The sequence below is a fragment of the Poecilia formosa genome, unplaced genomic scaffold (assembly GCF_000485575.1).
Source record: "Poecilia formosa unplaced genomic scaffold, Poecilia_formosa-5.1.2 Scaffold67, whole genome shotgun sequence".
In the NCBI taxonomy this organism is placed as follows: Eukaryota; Metazoa; Chordata; class Actinopteri; order Cyprinodontiformes; family Poeciliidae; genus Poecilia; species Poecilia formosa.
In genome coordinates this window covers 9,690-35,410 of record NW_006800006.1, presented here as the reverse complement: position 1 = coordinate 35,410, position 25,721 = coordinate 9,690, and the positions used below count along the sequence as shown (strand labels likewise).

The 25,721-nt window shown below is 40.6% G+C and overlaps 1 protein-coding gene across 2 annotated transcripts; it reads left to right on the top strand.

Moving 5' to 3' along the window:
• The first annotated feature begins 762 nt into the window (after nt 1-762).
• On the top strand, nt 763-25,721 carry LOC103139951 (collagen alpha-1(II) chain-like). Of its 2 annotated transcripts, XM_016672924.1 has the most exons (54): nt 763-1,071; nt 2,262-2,468; nt 3,455-3,471; nt 3,592-3,624; nt 4,117-4,149; nt 4,262-4,315; nt 4,631-4,723; nt 5,150-5,227; nt 5,829-5,873; nt 5,978-6,031; nt 6,324-6,377; nt 6,763-6,816; nt 6,922-6,975; nt 7,066-7,119; nt 7,204-7,248; nt 7,348-7,401; nt 7,519-7,563; nt 7,668-7,721; nt 7,917-8,015; nt 8,125-8,169; nt 8,260-8,358; nt 8,442-8,495; nt 8,578-8,685; nt 8,791-8,844; nt 8,973-9,071; nt 9,185-9,238; nt 10,081-10,179; nt 10,284-10,337; nt 10,411-10,464; nt 10,552-10,605; nt 10,728-10,781; nt 11,470-11,514; nt 11,641-11,739; nt 13,128-13,235; nt 13,364-13,417; nt 13,525-13,578; nt 13,670-13,723; nt 15,568-15,621; nt 15,708-15,815; nt 15,969-16,022; nt 17,933-17,986; nt 18,079-18,240; nt 18,416-18,523; nt 20,113-20,220; nt 20,322-20,375; nt 21,604-21,711; nt 21,810-21,863; nt 21,976-22,083; nt 22,175-22,228; nt 22,729-22,836; nt 22,926-23,214; nt 24,105-24,292; nt 24,377-24,619; nt 24,707-25,721. In XM_016672924.1, the coding sequence occupies exons 1-54, from the start codon at nt 978-980 to the stop codon at nt 24,851-24,853; spliced, it is 4,464 nt and encodes a 1,487-aa protein (XP_016528410.1). In that variant the 5' UTR covers nt 763-977; the 3' UTR covers nt 24,854-25,721. The 2 variants fall into 2 exon arrangements, with proteins under 2 accessions (XP_016528410.1, XP_007554896.1); XM_007554834.2 differs by lacking the exon at nt 2,262-2,468.

Sequence of the window (25,721 nt, the reverse complement as noted above, 5' to 3'; positions counted from 1 at the left end):
ACACCTCTGGTTCTGCTGCACAATAGAGTTTCCTGGCCTGTGAGAGCAAAATCTAGTGTCGTTAAAGTAAGAAAGTGTTTCAGAGCCACCAAAATGTAACGTCTGAAGGTTTTTTTTGCAGATCACCTGTCTTTGCTTGGTGGCCAAATTTAATTTTACACCGATCGTCGTAAGGTTGTTCTTCAGGTTGGATCTCACAGTTTTGTGTCTTGATTCCAAACAAACTGACCTTTTGGTAGGCTTAACATTACTAAGAATGCAACAAAACAGCCACTTTAATAAGATACCTCAACTTCAAATGTTATGTTACGGCACAATAGAGATAAGATTAAACGAAACAAGCTAACTAAATATAAATTCAAAAATTCTTCACATAAAATAATGCCAAAGGTACATTTGATATGCAATTTTATCAGAACTTTATCTGTTTTCATAAGCAACAGTGTTTTGCTCATTTGATAAAAAAAAAAAAAAATCCACAATAGGAGTTTCATCAAATCTCAGATGTCCAAGCTGTATGCATCCGAATCCGTTTTCTGATGCTGATGGTTGATTGTCTTCTTAATCTGAAAGTGGAGGTGCATCTATTGGCCAGCAGGTCAAGTCATGAAGGAGGGATTTGGTTTAAAAAATAAAAAAACCCTGAGAGCTTAGCTGCTCCCAGATTAAGAGGGGAGGGAAAGGAGGTTCAGGTTACGGCCTGACGGGGGGTCTGGGGGAAGGACTGGCATTTTGGAATATACGAAGATCCATACAAGGCACGGTGGACATAAAACCGCGGTGCTTGCCCTGACGAGCTGGGTGCAGAGTGCCAGCTGGGGCCCCGCTTTGGATTCCACTTACTTTCTGGAAGGTTTGCCTGCATGGTGCCATAAGTCTCTGGGAACCCCTACCTAACACACCACCTGACTGAAAAGCCCGGTCTCCGCCTTCCCTCTCACTTCTCACCCGAGCTCCTGCATGTCTAATATTTAGACATGTTCAGCTTTGTGGACTCAAGGACTGTTCTGCTACTTGTAGCATCTCAAGTTGTTTTACTATCCGTGGTCAGATGTCAGCAAGAAGATGACCGTAAGTCACGTTAAAAAAAAGAAAAAAGAAAAGTACTTCTTTTCGCAGAATTTTTACTTTATGAACTGAGGAGAATTTTAATTTTGTATTGGTGTTTTGTTAGGTTATTGCTAAGACAGGCTGTTCATCTGTTTAGATAAAGGTGTCAAGCTTCATCTGTGTCAGATGGAGAAACTGATTTGTTCTCATCTGTCACACCTTCCTGCTGTGCGTGATGCTCTGAGACTCTATAAAAAGTATTTAAATGCTTTTGTAACATTAAATAGAGCTGCAAACATGAAGAGATGAAGTCAGACACAGCTTGACCTCAGACGTCAAGGCTTAAAGTGTTGCAGAAACTGAAGAACGGTGTTTGCAACAAGGGGTTAAAGGCAATAATACGGGATATTCTAGCAAATTAGAGGTGTACTGTGTTTCCTTGCTGTGTCACTGCATTTATTTAAAAGTGTGTCTGTTGCTCAGTTCTGGGTTTTCTTGGCATGTCGTTAAAATGTTGTATATTATACACTCATTCCTGTGGCGCATGCATAAAACAAATCACCTATTCTTACTTTACCGTGTGTGTTTACACTGGCGCTTTACACGGCAACGATACCCAGACGGAGAAATGTAGAAGGAGCCTCTGTTTATTCACAGCACCAGCCTGTCAATTGGGCCCAGTATCCCCATAAGAGAGGTTCATTCATACAGGCAGCGGAGCAGGTTAAATACACTCAGCCTGCTCTGTGAAATACCTCAGCTCACTCTGCAGACACAACCGTTTGCTGTAGTTTGTGTTGACATTCTGTGTTTTGCAGCTGTAAAATTTCTCCTGAGGCGAGAACGTGTTGCATATTTCTATTTGTGACTCTCAGCTAGCTGGAGAATCATCATTTAAAAACGTTCTTCCTCTGTATTTATGCAAATGAACGAATCATGTTTGGTTATGAATGTCTTGTAAAAGTGCTGAGATTTTTATGTTGTGTATTGTTTTGATGCAAAATGACTTCTTTATGCCCCTCCTTTGTGCTCATTAACCCCTCCCACTTCCTCACTTTCCCCCTTTGACCCTTCATCCTCACTTTCTTCTCCTAATCCAACATGATCTTTCTCTACCAACTCATCCCACCGTGTACATCTCTTCTCCTCTCCGTGTGTAACTTTTCGCTGCTGTCCCTCCCCTGACATCCGCCCTCTGCTGGCCACCACAGAGGAGGCAGGCGGCTGCATCCAGGACGCCCGGCTGTATAATGATAAGGATGTGTGGAAGCCAGAGCCGTGCCGCATCTGTGTGTGCGACAGCGGAGCGGTTCTGTGCGATGAGATAATCTGCGAGGAGATCAAAGAGTGTGCCAACCCCATCATCCCATCTGGAGAATGCTGCCCCATCTGCCCCGCTGATGCCACTGCCCCCATTGGTTGTAATTTATTTATTCACACACCTATAAATAAATTACTCTCCTTGCTTGCATTTAAAGCCATCCCAAGCTGAGACTTTTGAATCGGGAGCACACTTTGGAGCCGTTTTCTGATGAGGTCAGAGGAAGTCACTGATTACAGATTTATTTATATTTTTTTGTCACTTTAGCTCCGGCTGCTCCATGTTTTGCTCCCTATTCCAAAGTCAATCTCTGCATGTGATTTATGGAGACAAGATGAGCAACACTGATTTAATCACGTCCTTTAAATAGTGTGATTTAGATTGGAGGATGTGCTGCCTGTTGTCTCCACCTGAATTCCCTCTACTGCTCAGTTTTCCACAAAGCAAAAATCATTGATCTGAAGCAATAATTACTCATTTTACTCCATCAAAGCATTTCCAAAGCTCTGTTCAAAACCAAATTATACATGGAGTTTAGAAATCTCATGATAGATTGTTTCCTTATAAATGCTTTGGCACCACTGAAAATCGACTGATATGTAGCCAAACATGCTTTAAGTTGTTTAAGTTGAAACTGCATTCAGAACTTGCCTCAAAATATATTTAGTAACATGTTCGCAACCGGTTGTGTAAACTTTGTAAAAGCAAGAAACACATTTGGGTTTTGCTCAATTTTCAAAATGTTAGCAATGCCAAATGCACAGGTACACAAAACATGCATTTGCAGTTGTAAACACTTTATTTAGTATCAATTAAACATTACTTATGCTTACAGTTTGCATTAATAGTTAGAATTAACGCTGTGCTTTTCGCTCACTCCTGCTTCTGCTGCTTCCTTCGCCTCTTTGATACGATCTAGAATGGGTTTGGTGAGCGGTATTTGATCTCTGCAGCATGCAGGTCTCCATTTCTCGGGAGTCATAGGCTGGATTCCAAATAAATCCTGTGTCTGAAATGTTTTTGCTTCAAGATGTCACTTTTAATGGTGTTTTTCTTCCTTTTCTGTCATCAATCCACCTGCAGAGGCGTTTGGTGCCAAGGTGAGACAGCGAGCAAAACTAAAATACCGACATTTGAGTAGAAAAAGTTACGACCGGCCTCAGGATTGCTTTTTTTATTTTTTTATTGTGTGTGAGAACTTTGTGCTTTTTGTCCATCAGGGCCAGAAGGGAGAACCAGGAGAGATTGCAGATGTAAGTGAAGCTCCTCATTTTAAACATTACATGATTTTGCCATTGCAGTTACTCTTATTTAACAAATTTATTTAAAGAGTTTTAAGACATTCTCTTGAATTTGTGAACACCTTTTAACATCTAGTGCTCCTTGCTTTCTTTAAATGCTGATTCCTCCTCTGTAATGTCTCCTGCCGTATAAAATAAGGAAAAGCCCAGCATTCCAGCAGCATAATGAACCCTGCAAAATCCTTTTAGTTCTTCCCGGCAGCTTTTCTTCAAGTTCACGTCAGGTGACAAAATTCAGCCCAATTAGAGGTCAAAGAAGGTGATGGTGTAGAGGGGGGAAAATGATCTTGTCAAATAAAATCATTGTCAGATTATGTTTTGGGTCTGGGTTTGTCCACCTCCTGCTAAGCTGGAATGCTCTGTGGTGCAGAGAAATGTCTCTGGATCTGACAGAAGGAAAACATTCACTGAAACCTGACAAAAGATGTTTGTATGTTTGTCCAGGTCGTAGGACCTAGAGGACCACCAGGCCCCATGGTAATTACTTATCCTTCTTTTCACATCATAATGACCATGCAGTACAAGATGATTCATTTTTCTTTGAATTGGAGATTTAGAAATATTAAACATGCTCTTGGTTGTTTTGCAGGGCCCCTCAGGTGAGCAGGGGATGCGTGGAGAAGCTGGCGCAAAGGGTGACAAGGTAAACAAACAAAGATTTATTTAATTTGACCACAAAACAAAGTTATTCTGACTGCAGCAGACTGGCAGCTTTAAGATTTATTTGACTTTTAACCTGGCCATAAATGGGCTGTTGAATACTGACACGTGATTGAAATTAATACATAATCTTAAACTAATTGAACTGAAGCTATTTGGGTTGTAACCAAAATCGCAGTGTAAAGAAAGAAATGAGATATTATAGAAACGATTCCTCGTAAGCTCCTCCAATGAAGTTTACCAAAAGCCTTGGTTAGTCAACAGAAACTTGATGAAAAACATATTTATTTTTCCTCAGGGAAATCCTGGACCAAGAGGAAGAGATGGCGAACCCGGCACACCTGGAAACCCCGGACCACCTGGACCACCCGGCCCACCAGGGCTGGGAGGGGTAAGTATGAGGAAACGAAGCGCCTCATGTCAGATTTCAGCTCAGATAACACAACGCCGCCTCTCCGTCGCACAATTTGGACAACAGACAAACTTTAGTGCTACACTGAGAAACGTCACAGAAGGAACAGAGAGCAAACGAGTAAATAAGTGATTCTTAGCCGTGTTTATTCTTCATCATCTCTCATTTATAGTGAGGCCAGTATGCAGGAAAAACAAAGCATGGAGATTTCTTAAAGTGTTTTCAGGAATGTAGTTGGCTTGACACAGCAGCACAAACTCTAAAACAGCAAAAAGGAAGAACACAGCAGATAAAACAATAGTTTACGTGAAGGTTTTATCAAGCACATCTAAGGTCATTATAATAGACAGACCAGTGAAGTTAAATACATTGTTTTCCATCTTTGTGTTTTCTGTGCTTTTGCAGAACTTTGCTGCTCAGATGTCTCAAGGCTTTGATGAAAAGGCTGGAACTGCTTCAATGGGTGTGATGCAAGGACCAATGGTAAGCAGGAACCGTCATGCAGTTTTAATTTGATCTACATATAAAAAGAAAAACGCAGTAAAAACCAATTGAAGCTCTTCAAAGATGGAGGCAGCACTGCCACCTGGTGGGCAGTTAATTTATCTCCACCGCAGGGAGTCTGTGTTCAACATCTTCACCTTCCTTTAATGGATTAAAGGTTAAAGATTAAATTAATGGACTAAGTCCTCTTTTGCCAGTTTTTTTTTCTTTTTTCTTTAATCACATATTTTTGTTGTTGTTGCCAAAATCCCTTTTGACTAAATATAACTGAGGCCATTAGTTTAGGAAGGTGAAGATATAATTTTAGAAATACATTTGTACATGAATTGTGCATAAATACACACTGATAGCCATATCAAGCTTAAAATGAAAAACTCCACATAACTGGATTTTTACAAAAGGCTTTTTAACCTGGAGAGTATTTATTTAAATTTTCTCCATCATATAAAATACTTTATTTTATGCCTTGAATTATCATAAGTTGAATTAGCATTTAAATTAGATGTCAAAATATTTTCATAAAATGCAATGTAGCTTTGATTGTGGCTTCACAGCGTTTGTGTGTTGTGTGTCCACACAGGGCCCCATGGGTCCCCGTGGCCCCCCTGGACCTAGCGGAGCTCCTGTAAGTTTATTCATACTTTAATCTACTTTATTCTTTTTAACATTAAATGCCATATATGTGGTTGGTAAACACATATGCTGTTTGTTTTGTGTTTACACCAACAGGGGCCTCAGGGTTTCCAAGGAGCACCTGGAGAGACTGGAGAGCCCGGTCCAGCTGTAAGCTCACATTGCTCCCAAAATATAATCTGGATGCCGGAAAAACTGATTTCAGTGATTTGAGGATGAAGATAAACAATTTTCATAAAGACATTATAGCTTTAATGTGTTTATGAAATAAAATCCATCTCAAAAGTGTTTTTATTCTCAATCTAAGAATATCTTTTCTTGCTTATTGGGATTTATAAGCCAGAGTTATGTCACAAAATTATGAAATAATGTTAATTTCATTATGTGACACACATACAACATGACAGTAAGTCATCTTAAGTCTTCATTTGTTTTATGACAGGGACCGATTGGACCTCGTGGGCCACCCGGGCCATCTGGAAAACCAGGAAGTGACGTAAGTCTCAACATGTCCTCTATACCTGAAATATGTTGTTCACTGAACTTCTCTCACAAAATCAGGTTAGGCCTATGAGTTATGTAGCCAAATTAAATGCTTACAAAGTTAAACCTTGCTCTTATTTAAAATGCAAACAAAAATTATAACTATCACAGTCCCGTTTCTGACCTAAATGACCTAAAGTGATGTAGAAATTTAGACAGACCTTGTGAATAAACCCTCTCTACCAGCAGAGGGCAGTGTTTCTTTCTGAACAGTACCAGTACAGAGATCGTTAATCACACAACAACCTCCCACTTTGGGGAAATACTGAATGTTACAGCTTTTTCTTGTGCAGCTGCATTTATTTTAGAAAATAATTAACTTATTTCTGCTTTGTTAGGGTGATCCTGGAAAACCTGGCAAACCCGGTGAGCGCGGACCTGCAGGGCCTCAGGTGAGTGAATATCATTCCTAAATGAATGTTTCATTTGTCCCAAAACTAAATTCATCACTAACAAAGAAGAAGAAATTCATGGATAAAATTATTCTTATTTTTTAGGGAGCTCGTGGATTCCCTGGGACACCTGGACTTCCTGGAATCAAAGGACACAGAGTGAGAATTAAAAACCTTCACTGAGTGGTAGAAATGGGTCGGTTCGGCCAGGTTTAGCTCCTGATGCTGTCACGGCCTGCTTCCCTGTAGGGTCACCCAGGTCTGGATGGAGCAAAGGGAGAGACTGGTGCTGCTGGAGCCAAGGTATAATCAATCAAAAAGAAAATACTTTCATTTTTCTTTTTTTTGTTTTTGCCTCTTTTAAACTTTTTTCATCCATATTTTCAGGGTGAGACTGGTGCTGCTGGAGAAAGCGGCAGTAATGGGCCTATGGTGAGCCTTTATAAATCACAGATTTAAATTGTAGTTATGTGAGAAGTAAGAGTTTTAAATAAAATGTCCTGGTCACTTGTCTCGTCTCTTCTGCTTTAGGGCCCTCGGGGTCTACCTGGTGAGAGGGGACGTCCTGGAGCTTCTGGAGCTGCAGTGAGTAACTCACTCTTATTTAAACTGGGCAAAAATCTGACATTTTTTAATCATTTCTAAGAAGAAACCCTTAATTTTGATATTCGACAATGACTCTCCCAACTTTGCTCTCTTCAGGGAGCCCGTGGAAACGATGGCTTGCCTGGTCCAGCTGGTCCCCCGGTGCGTATCGTCTCGTATCTGAATCATCCACTATGTTATCTTAATTACAACAACAAGAAAGTCGAAATATGAAATCTAACGTAAAGATTTTTGTGACTCTGTAGGGCCCAGTTGGTCCTGCTGGAGCTCCAGGTTTCCCAGGATCCCCAGGCTCCAAGGTTTGTCTTGATGACCAGTATTTACCATTTATGAACCAATTTAATTGTTATAAAATGCTGTTTTGTGAAGAACACAGCAGGTTTTGTGTCCAATAGTGTCAGTGGGTGGAGCAAATTTTGCATTACGTTAAAAAAAGGAGTGAAGAGTGAGTTAGTTTTTCCAATAAAAGTCACAAATCTGTTGTTTCCTGTCAGGGTGAAGCGGGTCCTACAGGCGCCCGTGGAGCTGAAGGAGCACAGGGACCCCGCGGAGAGGCCGGCACGCCAGGATCACCTGGACCAGCTGGGGCGGGGGTTAGTTTGTCAGGACTCTATCATTTCATGGTTCCTTTTTTCAACACCCCATCAGTAGTCATCAGTTGTTGATATGTTATAATTTATTGCTTCTTGTTGGTGTCTGCAGGGTAACCCCGGCACTGATGGTATTCCTGGGGCTAAAGGTTCTGCTGTAAGTCCATTTTCTTACTCAGATATTTAGTAATTACTCCCTAGTAATCGGTTTCAATAATATTTTTTACATTTTGATATCTTACTAAAGGGGGCTCCTGGAATTGCTGGCGCACCTGGCTTCCCCGGCCCCCGAGGCCCACCTGGACCTCAGGGAGCAACTGGACCTCTTGGGCCCAAAGGACAATCTGTAAGGCGCCTACAGAAGACCAGAAACCAAAGGGATATTTTCTGTGGTTTAATTTTTTGTTTCTGTTTGTTTTTTCTATTTAGGGAGATCCGGGTCTTCCAGGACTGAAGGGTGAATCTGGACCAAAAGGAGAGCTGGTAAGTTGCTCCATTTAGACCGTCAAGAGATTCCAGGTGATGTGAGTTGATGAAGGGTGAACTAAACATCCTGGTACTTTAGGGCCCGGCTGGGCCTCAAGGGGCTCCTGGCCCTGCTGGAGAAGAAGGGAAGCGGGGTGCGAGGGGAGAGCCGGGAACTGCTGGACCAAACGGACCTCCAGGAGAAAGAGTAAGAAGCCAATAAGAGGATGTTACTATGAATAGATTACTAGATCATTTTAATACCAATATACCAAGATGCACACAAGCTAATCTAATTTGTGATTCCTTGCAGGGAGCTCCTGGTAACCGTGGTTTCCCAGGTCAGGATGGTCTTGCTGGTGCTAAGGTTGGTCCTACCTAAACAAATTTCAATCAGAATGAATTTAGCCTCTTTGACTGTCAAACCTTGGTATTTCCTCTGCATGATGACTGCAGTAAAGCTGACTGGTGTTAAACTGATTGCTCCGCCTTCAGGGAGCCCCTGGTGACCGTGGCGTCCCTGGTGCTGCTGGGCCTAAAGGTGCCACTGGAGACCCCGGACGTACAGGCGAGGCTGGCCTCCCAGGAGCCAGAGTGAGTTTTACATTGTTAAACATTACCTAACCAGTTAACTTTAATAATAGTTTCATTTGGTTCAATGTTTAACTAGTTTCTTACAGTCTTGAACATTAATGTACTTCTCTTAGGGTCTTACTGGTCGTCCTGGAGATACTGGGCCGCAGGGCAAAGTTGGAGCTTCTGTGAGTAAAATATTTAAAGCATTTTCAAAGATACTCCCTGAGATACAATCTATTTGAGAATGAGCAAATACTAAAAACCCAACATAAAAATCAAAGCCTTTTTGTTTTAAATTTCACAAAGTACAATAACCACAGCAGGTTTGCTGACAAAGAATCTTAATGCGACTTTAAATCAGAATAATGATTTTAAAATAACCTTCACCAAACAATAATAATGTAATATTCCTGCAACAGTCCACTTGTATTCAGACAATGGAATAATGTTTGAGCTGGACAATAAATCAATAACAACAAATATCGCAATTGACATGTGATCGACATATCAATACATTCTATTCAACATGTAGTATATTCACTGACCTCCTATCCAGTACCACACAGCATTCTGGGAAATGTAGGCAGAGGAAAGGCTTTAGCCGTTCTACCTCTCACAGCTAGCTTAGTAATGCTGGTGGAATCTACTCACTCACTCACTCACTCACTCACTTCTGGTTGCCGAGCAACAATCTGTTGGGTAGCAAGCAGTTTCAAGTTCCACCCCCAACTTTGGTTGCCTAGCAACAAGCTGCTGAGTAACTGGTGCAGCAGCAGATTCAGGTTTTGCCTCATAACGGCTTAAAAATAAAAAACGGCGAGGAATGAAAACTGTGGATAAAACAGAAAAGTTCACGCCACTAGTTTGGTAACATTTCAGGTGTTTAAAACAAAAAATTAATCAATAATTATCAGTATTTACCGATATGATATGCGCATATAGCGGTAAGTTTTACAGCCATATTGTAATGTGCAATGTGATGTTGGAGTTGCTGTTCATCTGACCTGTTTCCTGTTGCCGTCAACAGGGCGCTCCAGGTGAGGACGGGCGTCCCGGTCCACCTGGTCCCCTGGGCGCACGCGGACAGCCAGGAGTCATGGGATTCCCCGGACCAAAAGGAGCAAATGTTAAGATCTGATTACAGCACACACAAAGATTTAAATAAGTACAGATGGTGAAACTCTTCCACGTTTGTGTACCATGTAATTAAAGTAATTTTCTCTTTACCAGGGTGAACCTGGAAAACCAGGAGAGAAGGGACTCGTTGGTCGACCTGGTCTGAGAGTGAGTAGTAACCTAAACTACGTTACCCTTTTTACCCAAAATTATAAATAATAAAATTAATCTCTCTGAACAGGGACTACCTGGAAAAGATGGTGAGACTGGTCCTTCTGGACCTCCTGGACCTGCTGTGAGTGTTTCAGTATTTTAACATCATTTTAACATGGACTCTGACATTCAGATTGACTGATTATTATCTTTGAATATATAAATTTAGGGGCCTGCTGGAGAGAGAGGAGAGCAAGGACAGCCTGGACCTCCTGGCTTCCAGGTGGGTTCATATTTCCATAAGCCTGCTTCATCACTACATCTACTGCAAAAAATTACCATATAAAAGCTTAATTTTTCTCTGTGTAATATAATTTCACTCAATTCTTCTCTTCTTTCGGACAGGGTCTGCCTGGTCCAACTGGTTCCCCAGGAGAGGGTGGAAAACCTGGAGATCAGGTGAGATATAATAATTACATATAATAATTACAGACTGATTTGTTTTGCATCTGTTGGTTTATCTTTTTTCAGTTTTGCCAGCGTTTATCAGAAACGCTGGCAAAAAAGCTTAAAATATAGATGACAAACTAAGCTTTACCTGATTGTAATTACTTTCTACTTTTTTTGAATCATAAAGACATCTATCCTTGATGATACTAAACATAATATTTTGTAGAAATTGCAGATATTTTCCATCACTGATCCAAAATGATAATCATAAAACATTGAAATCACATACCACTGCTCAAAAAAGGGAACACTCAAATAACACATCCTAGATCTGAATGAATGAAATATTCTCATTGAATACTTTGTTCTGTACAAAGTTGAATGTGCTGACAACAAAATCACACAAAAATCATCAATGGAAATCAAATTTATTAACCAATGGATGCCTGGATTTGGAGCCACACACAAAATTAAAGTGAAATGTTCCCTTTATTTTTTTGAGCAGTATATTTTCAATCAAATCTTATGATATTGGTCGTCTATACCAGCAAAAAGAACAGAATAGAATAGAATAGTCCTTTATTAATCCTACAGTAACAAAAATAAATATTTTATTTCCTCTGTATAGGGTGAGGATGCTGTTATAATGGTGTAGATAAATCATGAAATCTGAAAAGTTTATGTTTGTAATTCACAGGGTGTTCCTGGAGAGGGTGGAGCTCCTGGCGCTGTTGGACCCAGAGTGAGTGACGAGTTTCTAATCGTCAGGATTGTCAGAGAAAAGCTGCTTTCATACCTGAAGGCGTTTACTTTGTTGTTTAAAGTTAGCAGTTTTTGTTTAACTGGTCTTATTGTCCATCTTTAAAAGGGTGAGCGTGGTTTCCCTGGTGAGCGCGGTAGCGCTGGGCCTCAGGGTCTTCAAGGACCGCGCGGACTTCCTGGGACACCAGGAAGTGACGGACCCAAGGTCAGCAGCTGATTCCTACGCGAGCTTAAATATTTGTTTAGTTAAATCTCATACTGGCTGATTCACTAACTGTGGCAATGAAAAGGTGACATCTGAAGTTGTTTAAAATCAAATTTCTTCTAAGCTGCTGCTTCAGTGTGTGCGAACATTTCAGAAAAGATTTCTATTTCTGACCAGAATGTCATAAATCGTCATGTGTTTCTGATCTCTTCTTTTATTTGGGCTGGGGGCAAACACAATCCTGACTGTAGCTCACAAACTAACAGCTCTCTTAAGATAAGTGAATAATTACAAATCTCCAAAAAATATAGTCTACCAATTCAGATTTATAATAAATAAAACCTGTTTGTGGTCGTATCAGTTGAAAAACATTCATTTAGCTTTGGCAGAGCTAAATTAGCATATCCATGTAGCGACAGTTTGAGTTAATCCAAGCTAACTCACTCATAAATGGCAAATAAAGAGTCCTTTTCCCCCATACAGATCTTAAGCAACACATCATGACTGAGTCTTAAAAAAATGAGAATTTCTATTAGTTGCAAAGGTTACAAAGCAACTTCTAAGACTTTATGAGTCCAGAAAACAACACAAACACTACAGCCCATCACACAACGTTTGCAAGGTTTGTGTCCATTCCTCCACACGCATGTAAGAGACTGACTGTCAACGTACTTTTTGCCCCCTAATGAATGAAAATGTTCAATCACCTTATCTTTGACATTTAATTGGATGAGAATACTGTCAGTTGTATTAACTCTGAGACAACAGTTCAAGTAAGTTTGCCTTCAAAAATTAAGTAACTTCTAGTGTAAAAAAAAATCTAGAGTCAAAAATATTGAAAATTCACAAAATAATCATGAACACAAAAATGATCTCTGGTCAGTCACATAGCCCAGTTAGTTGATGTAAAGGCAGTAAGAAGAGTGCAGGAGCAACACAACATCTGAGGTGTTGGTGAATTAGGCTAATTTTAAAGAAAGCTAACGTTTTAGCTTAGCTAGTTAGCTTAGCTTTGTTGCAACTTTTTGAGTTAAGCTAAAGGACTCATACTGTTGAAGTGTGGCTGAAGATGACTGAGTTATCCTATTTAATCAAAGAATTGAATTAAACATAAACTTTTGTTCATGTTTATAGTATAAATCTATAAGGACAAGTTTAGTGTCAACAAATATGGTGCACTTCAATATTAAGCGCTTAGGGAAATAATAGTGTAATTAATGACTGTTCTTGAATGCTTGTAATGGACAAAATGTACGCATAATGTTTTCATCTTAATTGCTGAATTAAAGCAACATCTAAGTTATTGTAAGCTGGAGGGGGAACAGGATCAACTATTTTGAGAATAATTACACCGTATGGTTTATTTCATATTCACCTTGTTTTATCAGGGAGCAATTGGACCAGCTGGAGCTCTTGGAGCTCAAGGGCCCCCAGGCCTGCAGGGTATGCCTGGAGAGAGAGGAGCTGGAGGCATCCCAGGAGCCAAGGGAGACAGAGTAAGAAACAGAAAAAAATGGTGTTTCAAACTTAAACTCAACACATTATTTAACCAGTAAAGGCATAGCATGTGTTTTTAATACAATGCAGAAAAGAATAATTTCAGTTTCTGTGTATTTTTTGACAGGGTGATAATGGACAGAAGGGGCCTGAAGGCGCTCCTGGAAAAGACGGTGGTAGAGTGAGTTCTAAATTTATGCTTAAATTCACGATAGTGTTTAAAACCGTCTTTATAGATCGATTTAGCATCTCTTCTTACATCTTCACCCATGGTCTTCTCTGGTGTAGGGTTTGACTGGTCCCATTGGTCCCCCTGGCCCATCTGGACCCAACGGTGCCAAGGTAAGAATCACAGTAGAATTTAAATGGAAATCAAAATCATATTTAGTTCGTGTTTATTTTTGACTTTACCCATGTTTCCTTCTCGTTTTAGGGTGAGACTGGACCAACTGGTCCTTCTGGTGCTCCTGGGGTTCGTGGTGCTCCTGTAAGTACTTTCATGATAAACAGAAACATAACATGTGGTTCCTCTTTTGCCAGTTGATTGTTGTGTTGTTGGTCAATGTCATCCTGAAATACCCATCCATGACCTATTGTTACTGTTTTAATTAAAACAGTAACAATAGATTATTGTCCAAGATGTTATGGTCATGCTCACAAAATAGTACCAGAGTGCCATGTTTTCACCTCATTGTTTGATAATCTGGATGATCTTCTCCAGCTCTTACTAAATATTCCCTTCCTGCAAACACTGAAGGTCAAACCGATACCAAAGTCCTCCATTTTGGTCTGATCTGACTACAGCGGGGAAGTCAAACTCATTTTCAACAGAGGCCACATCATCATGGTAGCAGAATCAATTAATAAAAGCAACTAATAACTAAAATATTCCAATTTTCTCTGCATTCAATTTGTCTTTCTAAAAATTAAATAACATCTAATATTGAAGTAATTTGGTGCAAAACAAATAAAAAATAGATTTTATCAGGAAATTCAATCTGGACTGTCATAAAGTCTACAGGGCCACAGAAATAGTCACAGCGGGCCGGATTTGGCCCGCGGGCCTTTAGTTTAACTCATGTAGACTACAGTATCCTCCCCTAAAAGCTTCCTGTAAAGCAGTTTGATGTTCACTGGGAAACTTTAGGTGAGCCATTGATAGCAGAGGGTTGGAAGATTTCAGTCTGTTGCAGCCTAATGCTATGCTAGCCGTTAGCATAGCAGTTTATTACAGCTTAATGCTATGCTAGCAGCTAGTGCTAATGGCGCTCTTGGTGACTGTCATCCCAACTGTACTCTGATTGATTGAATGATTCATTGATTGATTAATTTATTCATTGATTGATCTAAAGGCACATTAATAAACGGTGGGAGATGTATTTCTTGCTTTTTTGTAGAGCAGGGATGTCAAACTCATTTTCATTTTGGGCAAAATCAAAAATCTGAATGTTTTTAAAGGGCCGGTTGTGCAGTTAAACTATCATTAAATAGCTGTTTGTGTCAGCATTCATTAAGTGTTTCTGAAAATTAAATAATATTGATAATCTTTTCAGACTGATCAGTCCATCCTGGATTTCTTGATTGTTTTTGTGTTTTATTTGGTATCAAAATCACAGATTTTGTGGCACTTATGTAGAAATATTTGTAAGGAACTCGTACCATATTCGCACTGATGTATGATGTCAGATGTGACTTTTTATTAACAGCCGTATCGATCACAGACTATAATTTGACATCAAGTAAGGCTGAGGCAGATTCATTTAAACCCAAAGTTTCTGGGTTATTATGAGAGAAATTTGCAGTAAAAATCTGAAAAAAATGTTGGAATCTGTCGATTTTGTGTGAATTTTGGGGATTTGTGAAAAACCGGAGAGACTTACTGATGTAATGTGGAGTCTAGAGGGCCACATTAAAAGCTACAGTGGGCCAGATTTGGCCCCTGGTCCTTGAGTTTGACACAGGATGAAATATTTCACTCAAAGATATACATATACATTTTTAACTTTTCTGGATTTTTGTTTGTTATTCTGTCCACACTGCATCCAAATATATCAATAAAAACAGAGGCAGTTTGTTTCTTTTTAAGGGTAGAAACTTATGACCTCACCAGGGGAACAAATACTTATTTCCTTCACTGGTCTAAAAAACATAACTTAAAGTTAAATAATACACAGTATATTGTCTTTTTCTGATCTTTTTATGAGTGTTTTCCTCACTGAGAACACCAAGCTTTGTTATTTAATCGCAGGGAAATCCTGATTGACTCGTGTCAGTCTTCCTCTCTGTTTGAACAGTCGGTATCGACAACCTATTGGTTCTCCATTTCTGCAGGGTGACCGCGGTGAGCTTGGTCCTCCTGGGCCTGCGGGCTTCGCTGGACCTCCTGTGAGTAAATAAAAGACGATTGTTTCGGCTAATTAAAATCGTAGCAATGACATTGTGCTAATGGGGCTGCTCTAAACGACATTCAGGGTGCAGATGGTCAGCCAGGTGCTAAGGGAGAGTTAGGTGAGCCCGGACTGAAGGGAGAAGCTGGTGCTTCTGGACCTCAGGGGCCCTCCGGAGCTCCTGGACCTGTGGTGAGTATTTGGCCAAAAATAAAGTCCTGGAACAAGACGCTCTGTATCTTGTACCCGTTTTAAGTCAGGAATGTAAACACAGCAGAATATAGAACAGGTATTTCTGTTTCACAGTCACCAACAACATGAGTGATTGTTGCTGCTGTTTTTTAGGGACCTACTGGCGTATCTGGACCTAAGGGAGCACGCGGTGCCCAGGGAGCGCCTGTGAGTAACTTCTCTTCATGTTATAACTCTGAATCGTCTGATTTTGTCACTTTAGTCTTAGTTTCATAACATCTGATCAGATTGGTAATCTGACTCAGCTCCTATCTTGATCACGTTGTAGGAAACTCCTTCAAGTAACCTTGATGCAGTCAGACTTAGAGATGTTTATGTCAATGCATCTTTAACTTATGCTACAATTCTGAAATTAAAATAAAACATTTAAGGTTAAGGCTGAAAAGTTAGATATATTTTAACTCAATATTTAATGATGGAAATGAACAGCTTTTAAAACCACTTAGGAAGCATTAGGATAATCTGATTATAATTAATACAGATATATATGTGTGCATTTTAGGAACTGTACAAAGATGTCAGAAGATTATAAAGTATGTGTATTCGATATAGATTGTCCTAGAACATTTTGGGAAAGCAACTAAAGCAATAAATCATGCTAGCAACTCAGTTGGCTAACAAATTACCAACAATATTGAGGTTTTTATGGATTATTTTACTGGTTCAGATGTACCGGCTGAGGGAATTAGCAGAAATATAACATTAATCAAATGACAGCGTTGCATAACATTAAATGTCTCACATTGCTTTTGATGCTCACATCAGGCGATGTCGTCTACAGATGGTACATTTGTCTATAAATGGATTCCAGCCTTCATTAATTATAGAAGCAGAACTACGATTAGCTCTGGCAGCATGAAAAACCTTTTTTCACTGTGGACACTTTAACTATTAAAAGAAGAAGAAGAAAAAGCAGTGAAGTCAGCCTTAATAATGCTGCACCAAATGCAGAGCTCTGAATTTCCTAAACTTTGACGTGATCCCACCATTGTTTGGTTTATTTTTCAATTCATTCAGAAAACGGTCAATGTTTTCAGATGTAATCAGGAAGAAAATGTCTATTCTTTTAAATTCTAACATGGTTTGATTGTGTCGGGGTAGTTGTCTGAAAATTACGTAATCAAAACACCAGAAGAAAAGGATTTATAACTGTAGTGACGATTCAACAAATTTAAGTAGTGTCAGTGTGGAAATGTCCTGCACAGTCTGTGTTTGTATTGATGTTTATTGATTGGCTAATCTTATCGGTTTTGGATTTTGGTAATCTAAAGATAATTTACAGGTTTGTCAGTAGGGTAAGGCAAACAAAAGAACATTGCTAAGGAAGCTAGATGATCACAGGGCGCCGTTTACAAAAATATCAAGAAAAGTTAAGTGGAAGGAAAAAGTGTGGCATTAAAACTGTGAAAAACCAACAGGGGTACCAGCCTACTTCTGAGGATTGTGAAACACAGCCAGTTTAAGAGTTTGTGGGACATTCAGACAGAGTTTACTGGTGGTGGAGTCAGACACAGATGTCGGCTGCAACCACTGCTGAACGAGAGATTATCTTACATGCTCTGAGAAACTGTACTGTCGCTCAGCGGCTCAATGTCTGGAGGAAGAGTGGAGAGAGGAACAGAATCCAAGTTACTTTGTGATGATTTATAGATCTTATAGATGTTATCTGTTGTTGTTGGTCCACTGTGTTTTATCCAAAATCAGTTCAAATGTCAAAAACATGATTTTAGGGCATTTCATCCTTCCTCTTGTCATTCGTTCACCAACCAAGTTTTCAGTGGGTTGAATATTCTGTGTTCAAATATTTATTTTAATTGAGATTATGTAATATTCTAGTTTACAGAGAAACAGAATGTTGAGTTTTCATGACAAGTTTATTAAAGTAAAATGTCATTTTGATAATACTAATAATAGCAAAATGGCTTCTGATCCAGTTTCACACCTTAACCATGTGCTTGTCATTTCTTTAAAATATTTCTGACTTTGTACCTGTAGGTAAAACGTAAAAAGAAAGCAACAAAAGCCTCTTAACCACAAAGTTTTCTTCTCTCTGACAGGGAGCAACAGGTTTCCCTGGTGCTGCTGGCAGAGTTGGACCTCCTGGTCCCAATGTGAGTATTTTAACTTTAGCAAAGAAGAATTAAACAGAAGTTTTAAATATATTTTTAGTAACTTTAGTAAATTCTCTGCCCGTCCATCACAGGGTAACCCTGGTGCTGCCGGTCCTGCTGGTCCCGCTGGTAAGGACGGTCCGAAAGGTGTTCGCGGTGACGCCGGTCCTCCAGGACGGCCAGGAGACGCTGGGCTTCGTGGACCAGCTGGACCTCCAGGAGAGAAGGGAGAGCAAGGACCGACGGGAGAGCCTGTGAGTTAGAGACTTTGGCCCCATCATAACCCAGCATTATCTGTGACTGAGCTCCTGTGAGAGAACAGTCTGTATCAATCACCAGCTGATTTAGTGGCATATTTACCGACTGATTTATCCAGATGTGGCTCGACAAGACCGTTTGATGACAAAGTGGTCTCCGTTTCCTCTGTAGGGAGCTGATGGCCCTTCAGGGCCGCAGGGTTTGGCTGGAGGTCGTGGTATTGTTGGGCTGCCCGGTCAGCGCGGTGAGAGAGGTTTCCCTGGGCTCCCCGGACCTTCTGTAAGTGTTTCTGGGTTTAGAGTTTCAGCCAAATTCTTTTTGTTTCCTATCTGTCGATAGGCGATGAAAACTACCGCCTTTGTTTTGGGAGCATGTTCAAGACATGAACAAATTAAACTTGGTCTGATTAGTAGAGAACAGCCACGAACAGCACAACAGTTACCGGAGCTCCGAAAGGGCAGACACTTTCCAGTGGCAAGTTGCTCTCTTTGACAGGTTAATGTGTGATTCGGTTCGGTTCTGGTTCAGTGGGGAGGTTCTCCATATTACGGGCTGGAGCCTAGCAGCTGCGGTCATTTCTCCGCTGATTTGCAGCGACACACAAGATCCTGGTTGTGTTGGACTAAATGAAGCCAGATATTTTATTTTATCTTATAAAAAATGTGTTCCTGGCCCAAACATAATGATAAAGACTCAGATCATGAACTTTATTTATTTATTTTTTAATACAAACGAAAAATAAAATTCACATCTCACCCAGCCAATATTATGTAGTTCTGGTGTTTTACACTGTCGGCATAGATCTCTGACCAGCTTCTCTGCTTTTCTCGTCTTTGTTTCTGTCAGTTCTTCAGAGAAACGAGCTGCTAGCAGCGCTGCTAACTCGCGGTCATTCCGTCGCTCCCCGTGATTAAACTCACAATTACGATCCTCTGTCTAGCAGACAGTGTGTCCGTGAACAAGTTTAAGTAAATATTGTATTATAACCGAAAAGAGAGATGTCTATCTTGAATGTAGATTAGCAAAAAAAACCTACAAATTACAGTTAAATACTGCTACTTCCGGTGGGCGCCGGAAGTAAGTCCCATAATCGTTTCCCCAGTAAGCCTCCCAGAAATAAGGTGGATGAAGTTTACACAAATAAACCTTTGGTAGTTTAAAACTGGGGTTCTCAAACTTTCCCATAACATGGAAGAACATCAACCTCTGGCATGAAACCCACAGAAAATGCTACAAAATATTGATTTTTATGCACTATTCCATAATTATCACATTCATTTATCATAAAGCTCATGTGTTCTGATTTTACAAGGCCATGAATTCTGTGATGGAAAATTTTTATCAGATGCTATATTATCACTTTATTACCAGATAATACACATTTTCAACACATTCCCCAATTTTGATAAAAATAAAAAAAATATATTTCATATTAATCACATCAGATGTTATTTTATTCCTACAGTTTTTATGCTTTTTTGCCATAGAGTCCTCCATAGCGTTGTTGAACGCTTACTTTAGTCTTTTTCTTGTCAGAAACATTTCCAATCAGAGTAATCATCAGAAGAAAAAAATCATCAGAAAGAACACTTAAATAAATGACCTTAGCTTATATATTAATAAAAATGATTGAAGATCAGAAAACAAAAACTGTAATGAAAAAATAAAAATAAAATATTCATAGGATTCAATTAAATTTTTATTTTTTGTATGTTTCTTCTAATCTTCTCTCTCCCACAGCGCCCCCTAGTGGCCCCCACTTTGAAAAACTGGTCTTAAACATGCTTCTGAACAATTCACTGGAATTCAAATTATTTTTTAAAAGGAGTTGTATTGTATTTCTTAATGAGTGTGTCCTCTGTGTTTAGGGAGAGCCTGGTAAACAGGGAGCATCCGGTGGTGCTGGTGACCGAGGACCGCCTGGACCCGTTGGGCCTCCTGGACTCACTGGACCTGCTGGAGAGCCAGGCAGAGAGGTCAGACCTAAACAACAACAACCAAACAATTATACTTGCAGCTCTGCCACCTATTATTACGGGATTTTCCGTAGCATGAAAAAGATGTCGTTGTTTTCCAGGGCACACCTGGATCAGATGGACCTCCTGGTAGAGATGGAGCTGCTGGAGTCAAGGTGAGGACCTTTGGCTGCAGGTAGAGTGGGAAAAGAAAGCATTGAATATGTGAACGTGACAGTAAATTCACACCAGGTATTAGTGGAGGCCCATGTAATCCACAACTGGTGGACTGGTGACCTGTGCAAGATGGAACCCATATCTCACCAGGGTTGAGATAAACACCAGCGTATCTAACTGGGATTTTGTCCTAGTCTTCCTCACAAACTCTTCGGAACTTAAAGTTTCAGTGGATCTCTTCTATGCAATCTGTTGTTCGGTTCTTTCCATAGATTTTGGATTCAACATAAATAATTGGTTGAAGCATTCAGAAGTCCTTCATGCCTTCGTGTTTGGAACTATTGTCTTGCTGGAAAAAAAAGTCTTATAAAAATGTTTCCATTCATCTTTCCCTCAGTGATAACCAGTACCATTTGATGAAAGAATCCCTTAAATAATAAAGTGTACCTCTGCAAACTTCACCATTAAGGAGTTATTGAGATGATGTCATTTTTCAGAGCTCATAACGGTCTGACCAGACTGTCGTCTTCAATTGTTTGTTTTGGGCCGTCTAAATGTTCAAGCTTCACCAGGCTTTTTCTTCTGAAGTGGAGTCTTGTGGAGTGAGGATGCATAGAAATAATGGTGGTTGAGTGGATTACTTAATGTTTTCATGAAAAAAAAAAAAACTGTACCTAATAATCCCAGTTTTTTTGTTTGAAACCTCTTGTGAGGATTATCTGGTTTATGGTGAAAGTCCCATTTTCAAGCAACAGTTCTAATAGTGCTTATACTCAATGAAGCATTCAGAAATTTAGAAAAAATGTGAGTAACCAATACCGAGATAATATTTTGCAGCAATAATTGCATTTTCTTTGTGTGCTACCTTGATAATGAGGTTCTAAAACTGACAGGTTTCAATGATTATCTTGGCTTTTTTAAACCTTTTAGCTGCTTATATTGTTCAAGTTATCAATACTTATTTCCTCTGACATCCTACTTTATTTTACATATGAACAAATTTCTTTTGGCTTTTTTTCTATTTTTGTTGTTACTGATATCTGGTGAGAATTTCACATCATTATCCATCCATTTGCTGTGAAAACAATTGCTGTGTTCAGTTCTTATTTTCGCTGCTTACAACCTTAAAACTAGCCTGCTAATTTATATTTGACTTAAATCAAGCAGATGTGCAATATGTTGCATAACTTTTATTCAGCTGCATCATAACCTCGTATCCTCCTCTAGGGAGAGCGAGGTAACACCGGTCCTGCAGGCGCTCCCGGAGCTCCAGGCGCCCCTGGGGCTCCCGGGCCGGTTGGGCCCCTCGGCAAACAGGGAGACAGAGGAGAAGCTGTAAGTAAGGCTGCACTGTTAATGCCACAGAAATATAACCTAGAATAAAATAATATTTAACATGAACATGAGGAAGTATCTTGAATCATTATTTCTAGGGCGCTCAAGGACCTGCAGGACCACCAGGACTGGCTGGAGCTAGAGGAATTGCTGTAAGTATCGCTAACTCTAACTGAGATATCAGTGTTGGTATCATCTTTTATTCATTTTAAAAGGCTGCATGTATAGATTTAAATTTCACCAGTTGGTAAAACTTTACTCCAGGGACCCCAAGGACCACGTGGAGATAAGGGGGAGGCGGGTGAGTCTGGAGAGAGAGGTCAGAAGGGTCACCGCGGCTTCACCGGTCTGCAGGGTCTTCCTGGACCTCCAGTAAGAAATCTAAAAGATTTTCCTTCTAGTGCTAATTTTCATCTGTAATCTCACTTCCTTTGTTAAACTGCGGCTGTCCTCATTCTGACAGGGTCCTGCTGGAGATGCCGGACCTGCTGGACCTGCTGGATCAAGTGGCGCTAAGGTGAGGACACGGAAAATAAGGGTGGAAAAATCAATTAAAACCGTTCTGGGCCGCAGATGTGCAATGGTAGTAAAGTGCGCAGCAGGTCAGTCTTTTTGTAAGTCTCCAATCAAAAGATGAAGACGAAGAGTGGAAAGGCTCCGTTTTTTTAATTACCCATCGCTGCGATAAGATTTGTAGCCGAGACTTTTTATAATTACTGCGTGTAAGAAACGTGGATGACAGGCAGCGATGATCTTGATTTGTGAAAAAAACTCATTCCAAGATTGGAAAATGGATTTTAATGTCTAACACAGATTAGCTAAGAAGTGCACAATAACGACACACAAATAATCTTGACTGATTTTAGGGAAAGCATGTTAAAGTTAAAAACTATTCTTTTGAAGTTCTTTATCAGATTCAGACTGCAAGGTGGAGCTAAGACACTAAATGAAGTTTAACTCTTTGAAATGAGCCAGTTCCAAGCTAACTTTCACTTTGATTGACACTTGGTCCTGTAGGGACCCCCTGGTCCACTTGGACCTGCTGGCAAAGACGGATCTAATGGACAGCCTGGTCCCATTGGACCCCCCGGACCTCGAGGACGCTCTGGAGAAACTGGTCCTGCTGTATGTAGAAGCAACATTTACAATCCTCATATCTGTGTGTACTGTTCTCTTTCCATAAGGTCACATTTCCTGTTTCTGCCGTCTTTCAGGGTCCTCCTGGGAACCCCGGCCCCCCTGGTCCTCCTGGCCCACCAGGTCCAGGCATTGACATCTCCGCCTTCGCTGGCCTGGGCCAGACTGAGAAGTCTCCTGATCCTCTCAGGTACATGAGGGCTGACGAGGCCTCCAGCTCCCTGAGGCAGCATGACATAGAGGTCGATTCCACAATCAAGTCCCTCAACACCCAGATTGAGAACTTGCGCAGCCCTGACGGTACCCAGAAGAACCCGGCTCGCTCTTGCAGTGACCTAAAGCTGTGCCACCCTGAGTGGAAGAGCGGTAAGTGGATCAAACATCAATATCTGACCTGCTGCTGCTTATGAATAACAAATATTTTAGGACGATAAACAGTAAAATTGATATATTTTTACAAAACCTGCACAAAAATAAATTATTACCGTATTTTCCACACTATAAGGCGCACCTAAAAACCTTCAATTTCCTCAAAAGCCAACAGTGGGCCTTATAATTCGGTGTGCCTTATATATGGACCAATATTGAGCCACAACAGGTCTAGCAACTACGGTAAGCAGCCGCTGACTTCATTTTTGCCCATAGAAGAAGAAGCGGGCTCTCCTCACCAGAAGTCGGACTGTTTTGTTGACATTCTCCTTAGTGCAGCTCCATTTAGTGGATGCATAACATAACTCCAGTCTCTACTGTAGCGTCTATTCTATGCGCCTTATAATGCGGTGCGCCTTATATATGAAAAAAGTTTTAAAATGGCCCATTCATTGAAGGTGCGCCTTATAATCCGGTGTGCCATATAGTGCGGAAAATACGGTATACACAATTCTTTCCAAAAGCATTAGTAATCCATGATCTTTTACAACAAGCTGCCATGTATTTTGTGACTTAGAAAGTAAATAACTGGTTTATAAGTATTTTTCTCAGAAATGTGTAGCATTCATTTGTATTAACTTCCTACATGCAGGGCAGTGGTCCCTGAGAACCAGGGTTAATAAACACTTGTGTAGATCAAAGAACACTCAAGAATTACTGTGGTCCAGTCAAAGTGGTGTGAATACTTTACCAGTGCCCACACCTAGCCTGGGATACAGGCTAATGCTAAAGGCAGGATTCCCATTGAAAACATTTAACCAAATCTTTCATTTAAACACCAAGCTTTTCCTCCTCTTAAACACACAACTTTATTTTCATCTCCTTAGGTGACTATTGGGTGGATCCTAACCTCGGAAGCACAGCCGACGCAATCAAGGTCTTCTGCAACATGGAGACAGGAGAGACCTGCGTCTACCCAAGCATCGCCAAAGTACCAAAGAAGAACTGGTGGACCAGCAAGAGCAAGGCCCGCAAACACATCTGGTTCGGAGAGGCAATGAATGGCGGATTCCATGTAGGAACACAAAAGCTGCAATGTTGTCTTCCCCCAGCAGATTCAGAAGAGAATGCTAACCTGCTACCTGGTTTTGGTCCACAGTTCAGCTATGCTCAGGAAGGTCCTGCTGCCAGCGCTGCCAACGTCCAGCTGACCTTCTTGAGGCTTCTGTCCACTGAAGCGTCCCAGAACTTCACTTATCACTGCAAGAACAGCATTGCCTACATGGATCAGGCCTCAGGAAACCTGAAGAAGGCGTTGCTACTGCAGGGCTCCAACGACGTGGAGATCCGCGCAGAGGGCAACAGTCGCTTCACGTACAGCGTGTTGGAGGATAGCTGCAAGGTGAGTGCACAACTAAATTTGAGTGAATGGTATTTCTGATGGTACTTTAATTCTAAAGTTGCAAATGTCTCGTTTCTCACTGAACAGAGTCACACAGGCCGGTGGGGCAAGACTGTCTTTGAGTACAAAACACAGAAAACCTCCCGTCTGCCAATCGTAGACATTGCTCCAATGGACATCGGAGGAGCAGATCAAGAATTCGGAGTGGATATAGGCGCCGTCTGCTTCTTGTAAACTGGAGTATCACAATGCCCCCAACCCCAAAAAAATAATAAAAAAAAACCAGACCATGAAAACATTCCACACACTTCCACAATAAAGGAGACTGGAAAATAACAAAAAAAGAAAGAAATGTTTTTCCTCACAACAAAGTGCTCTCCTAGCTGTACTTCCTGGATGTGAGGACTGAAGGGCACCGGCAATATCTGTACAACACAGCAGCATTTTCTGTCAGCCCCACTTCCTGAGATCCAGTCATGTTTCCCATGCCAAGCCGTTGACTGAAATGAGTCTGAGCCAGGAAGAAGTGGGACCAAGAAACCAAAGTATGGAGAACAGAAACATGACTCGATGTCACTTATTTATTGTCTAATCCAAGTGGGCAGAGTTGGGATAGGACGGGACGGGCTCACTTTTGTAAGTAGCAGAAGCCTCCCCGATTTCCACTACAGAACAGCTGCACAACCTCTGTCCCAGTCCTACGCCGCCTCCCTCCTCGTTTCCCTCCCGACACATAAATACGGCATTTTAAATCTATGTAGACCAAGTGCAAATTCGCTTTATTAAATTTTATTCTCAGCAAGTAAAATGTACCCTGCCACTCCAGAGCAGTCCATCGTGAGCAGAAAACTTTACTGTGTATAATAAATATTTGGTTCTAATGTTGTAAAAGTCTGTGTTTATAAACAACCAGATGGTTTTTATAGATATATATATTTCCACGTAACGTGTACATGTGTCTATATGCACACCAACACTTTTTTGGAAAATAAGGTGCCATTCTGGTTGTATGTTTTCATGTCCTGCACCCCTTACCTTCCGGTCAGAAGAAGGTCCCGCTCTCGTCCCAAAAAACAAAAAAGAAAAAGAAAAGATTGGCTTT

Excerpts from the sequence above, each read along its gene's own strand:
- LOC103139951 (XM_016672924.1), top strand. The coding sequence starts at position 978 with ATGTTCAGCTTTGTGGACTCAAGGACTGTTCTGCTACTTGTAGCATCT. Across the intron at positions 6,976-7,065 it reads CTGGAATCAAAGGACACAGA|GGTCACCCAGGTCTGGATGG; the intron begins GTGAGAATTAAA and ends GCTTCCCTGTAG. Across the intron at positions 13,579-13,669 it reads CTGGACCCAACGGTGCCAAG|GGTGAGACTGGACCAACTGG; the intron begins GTAAGAATCACA and ends TTCTCGTTTTAG.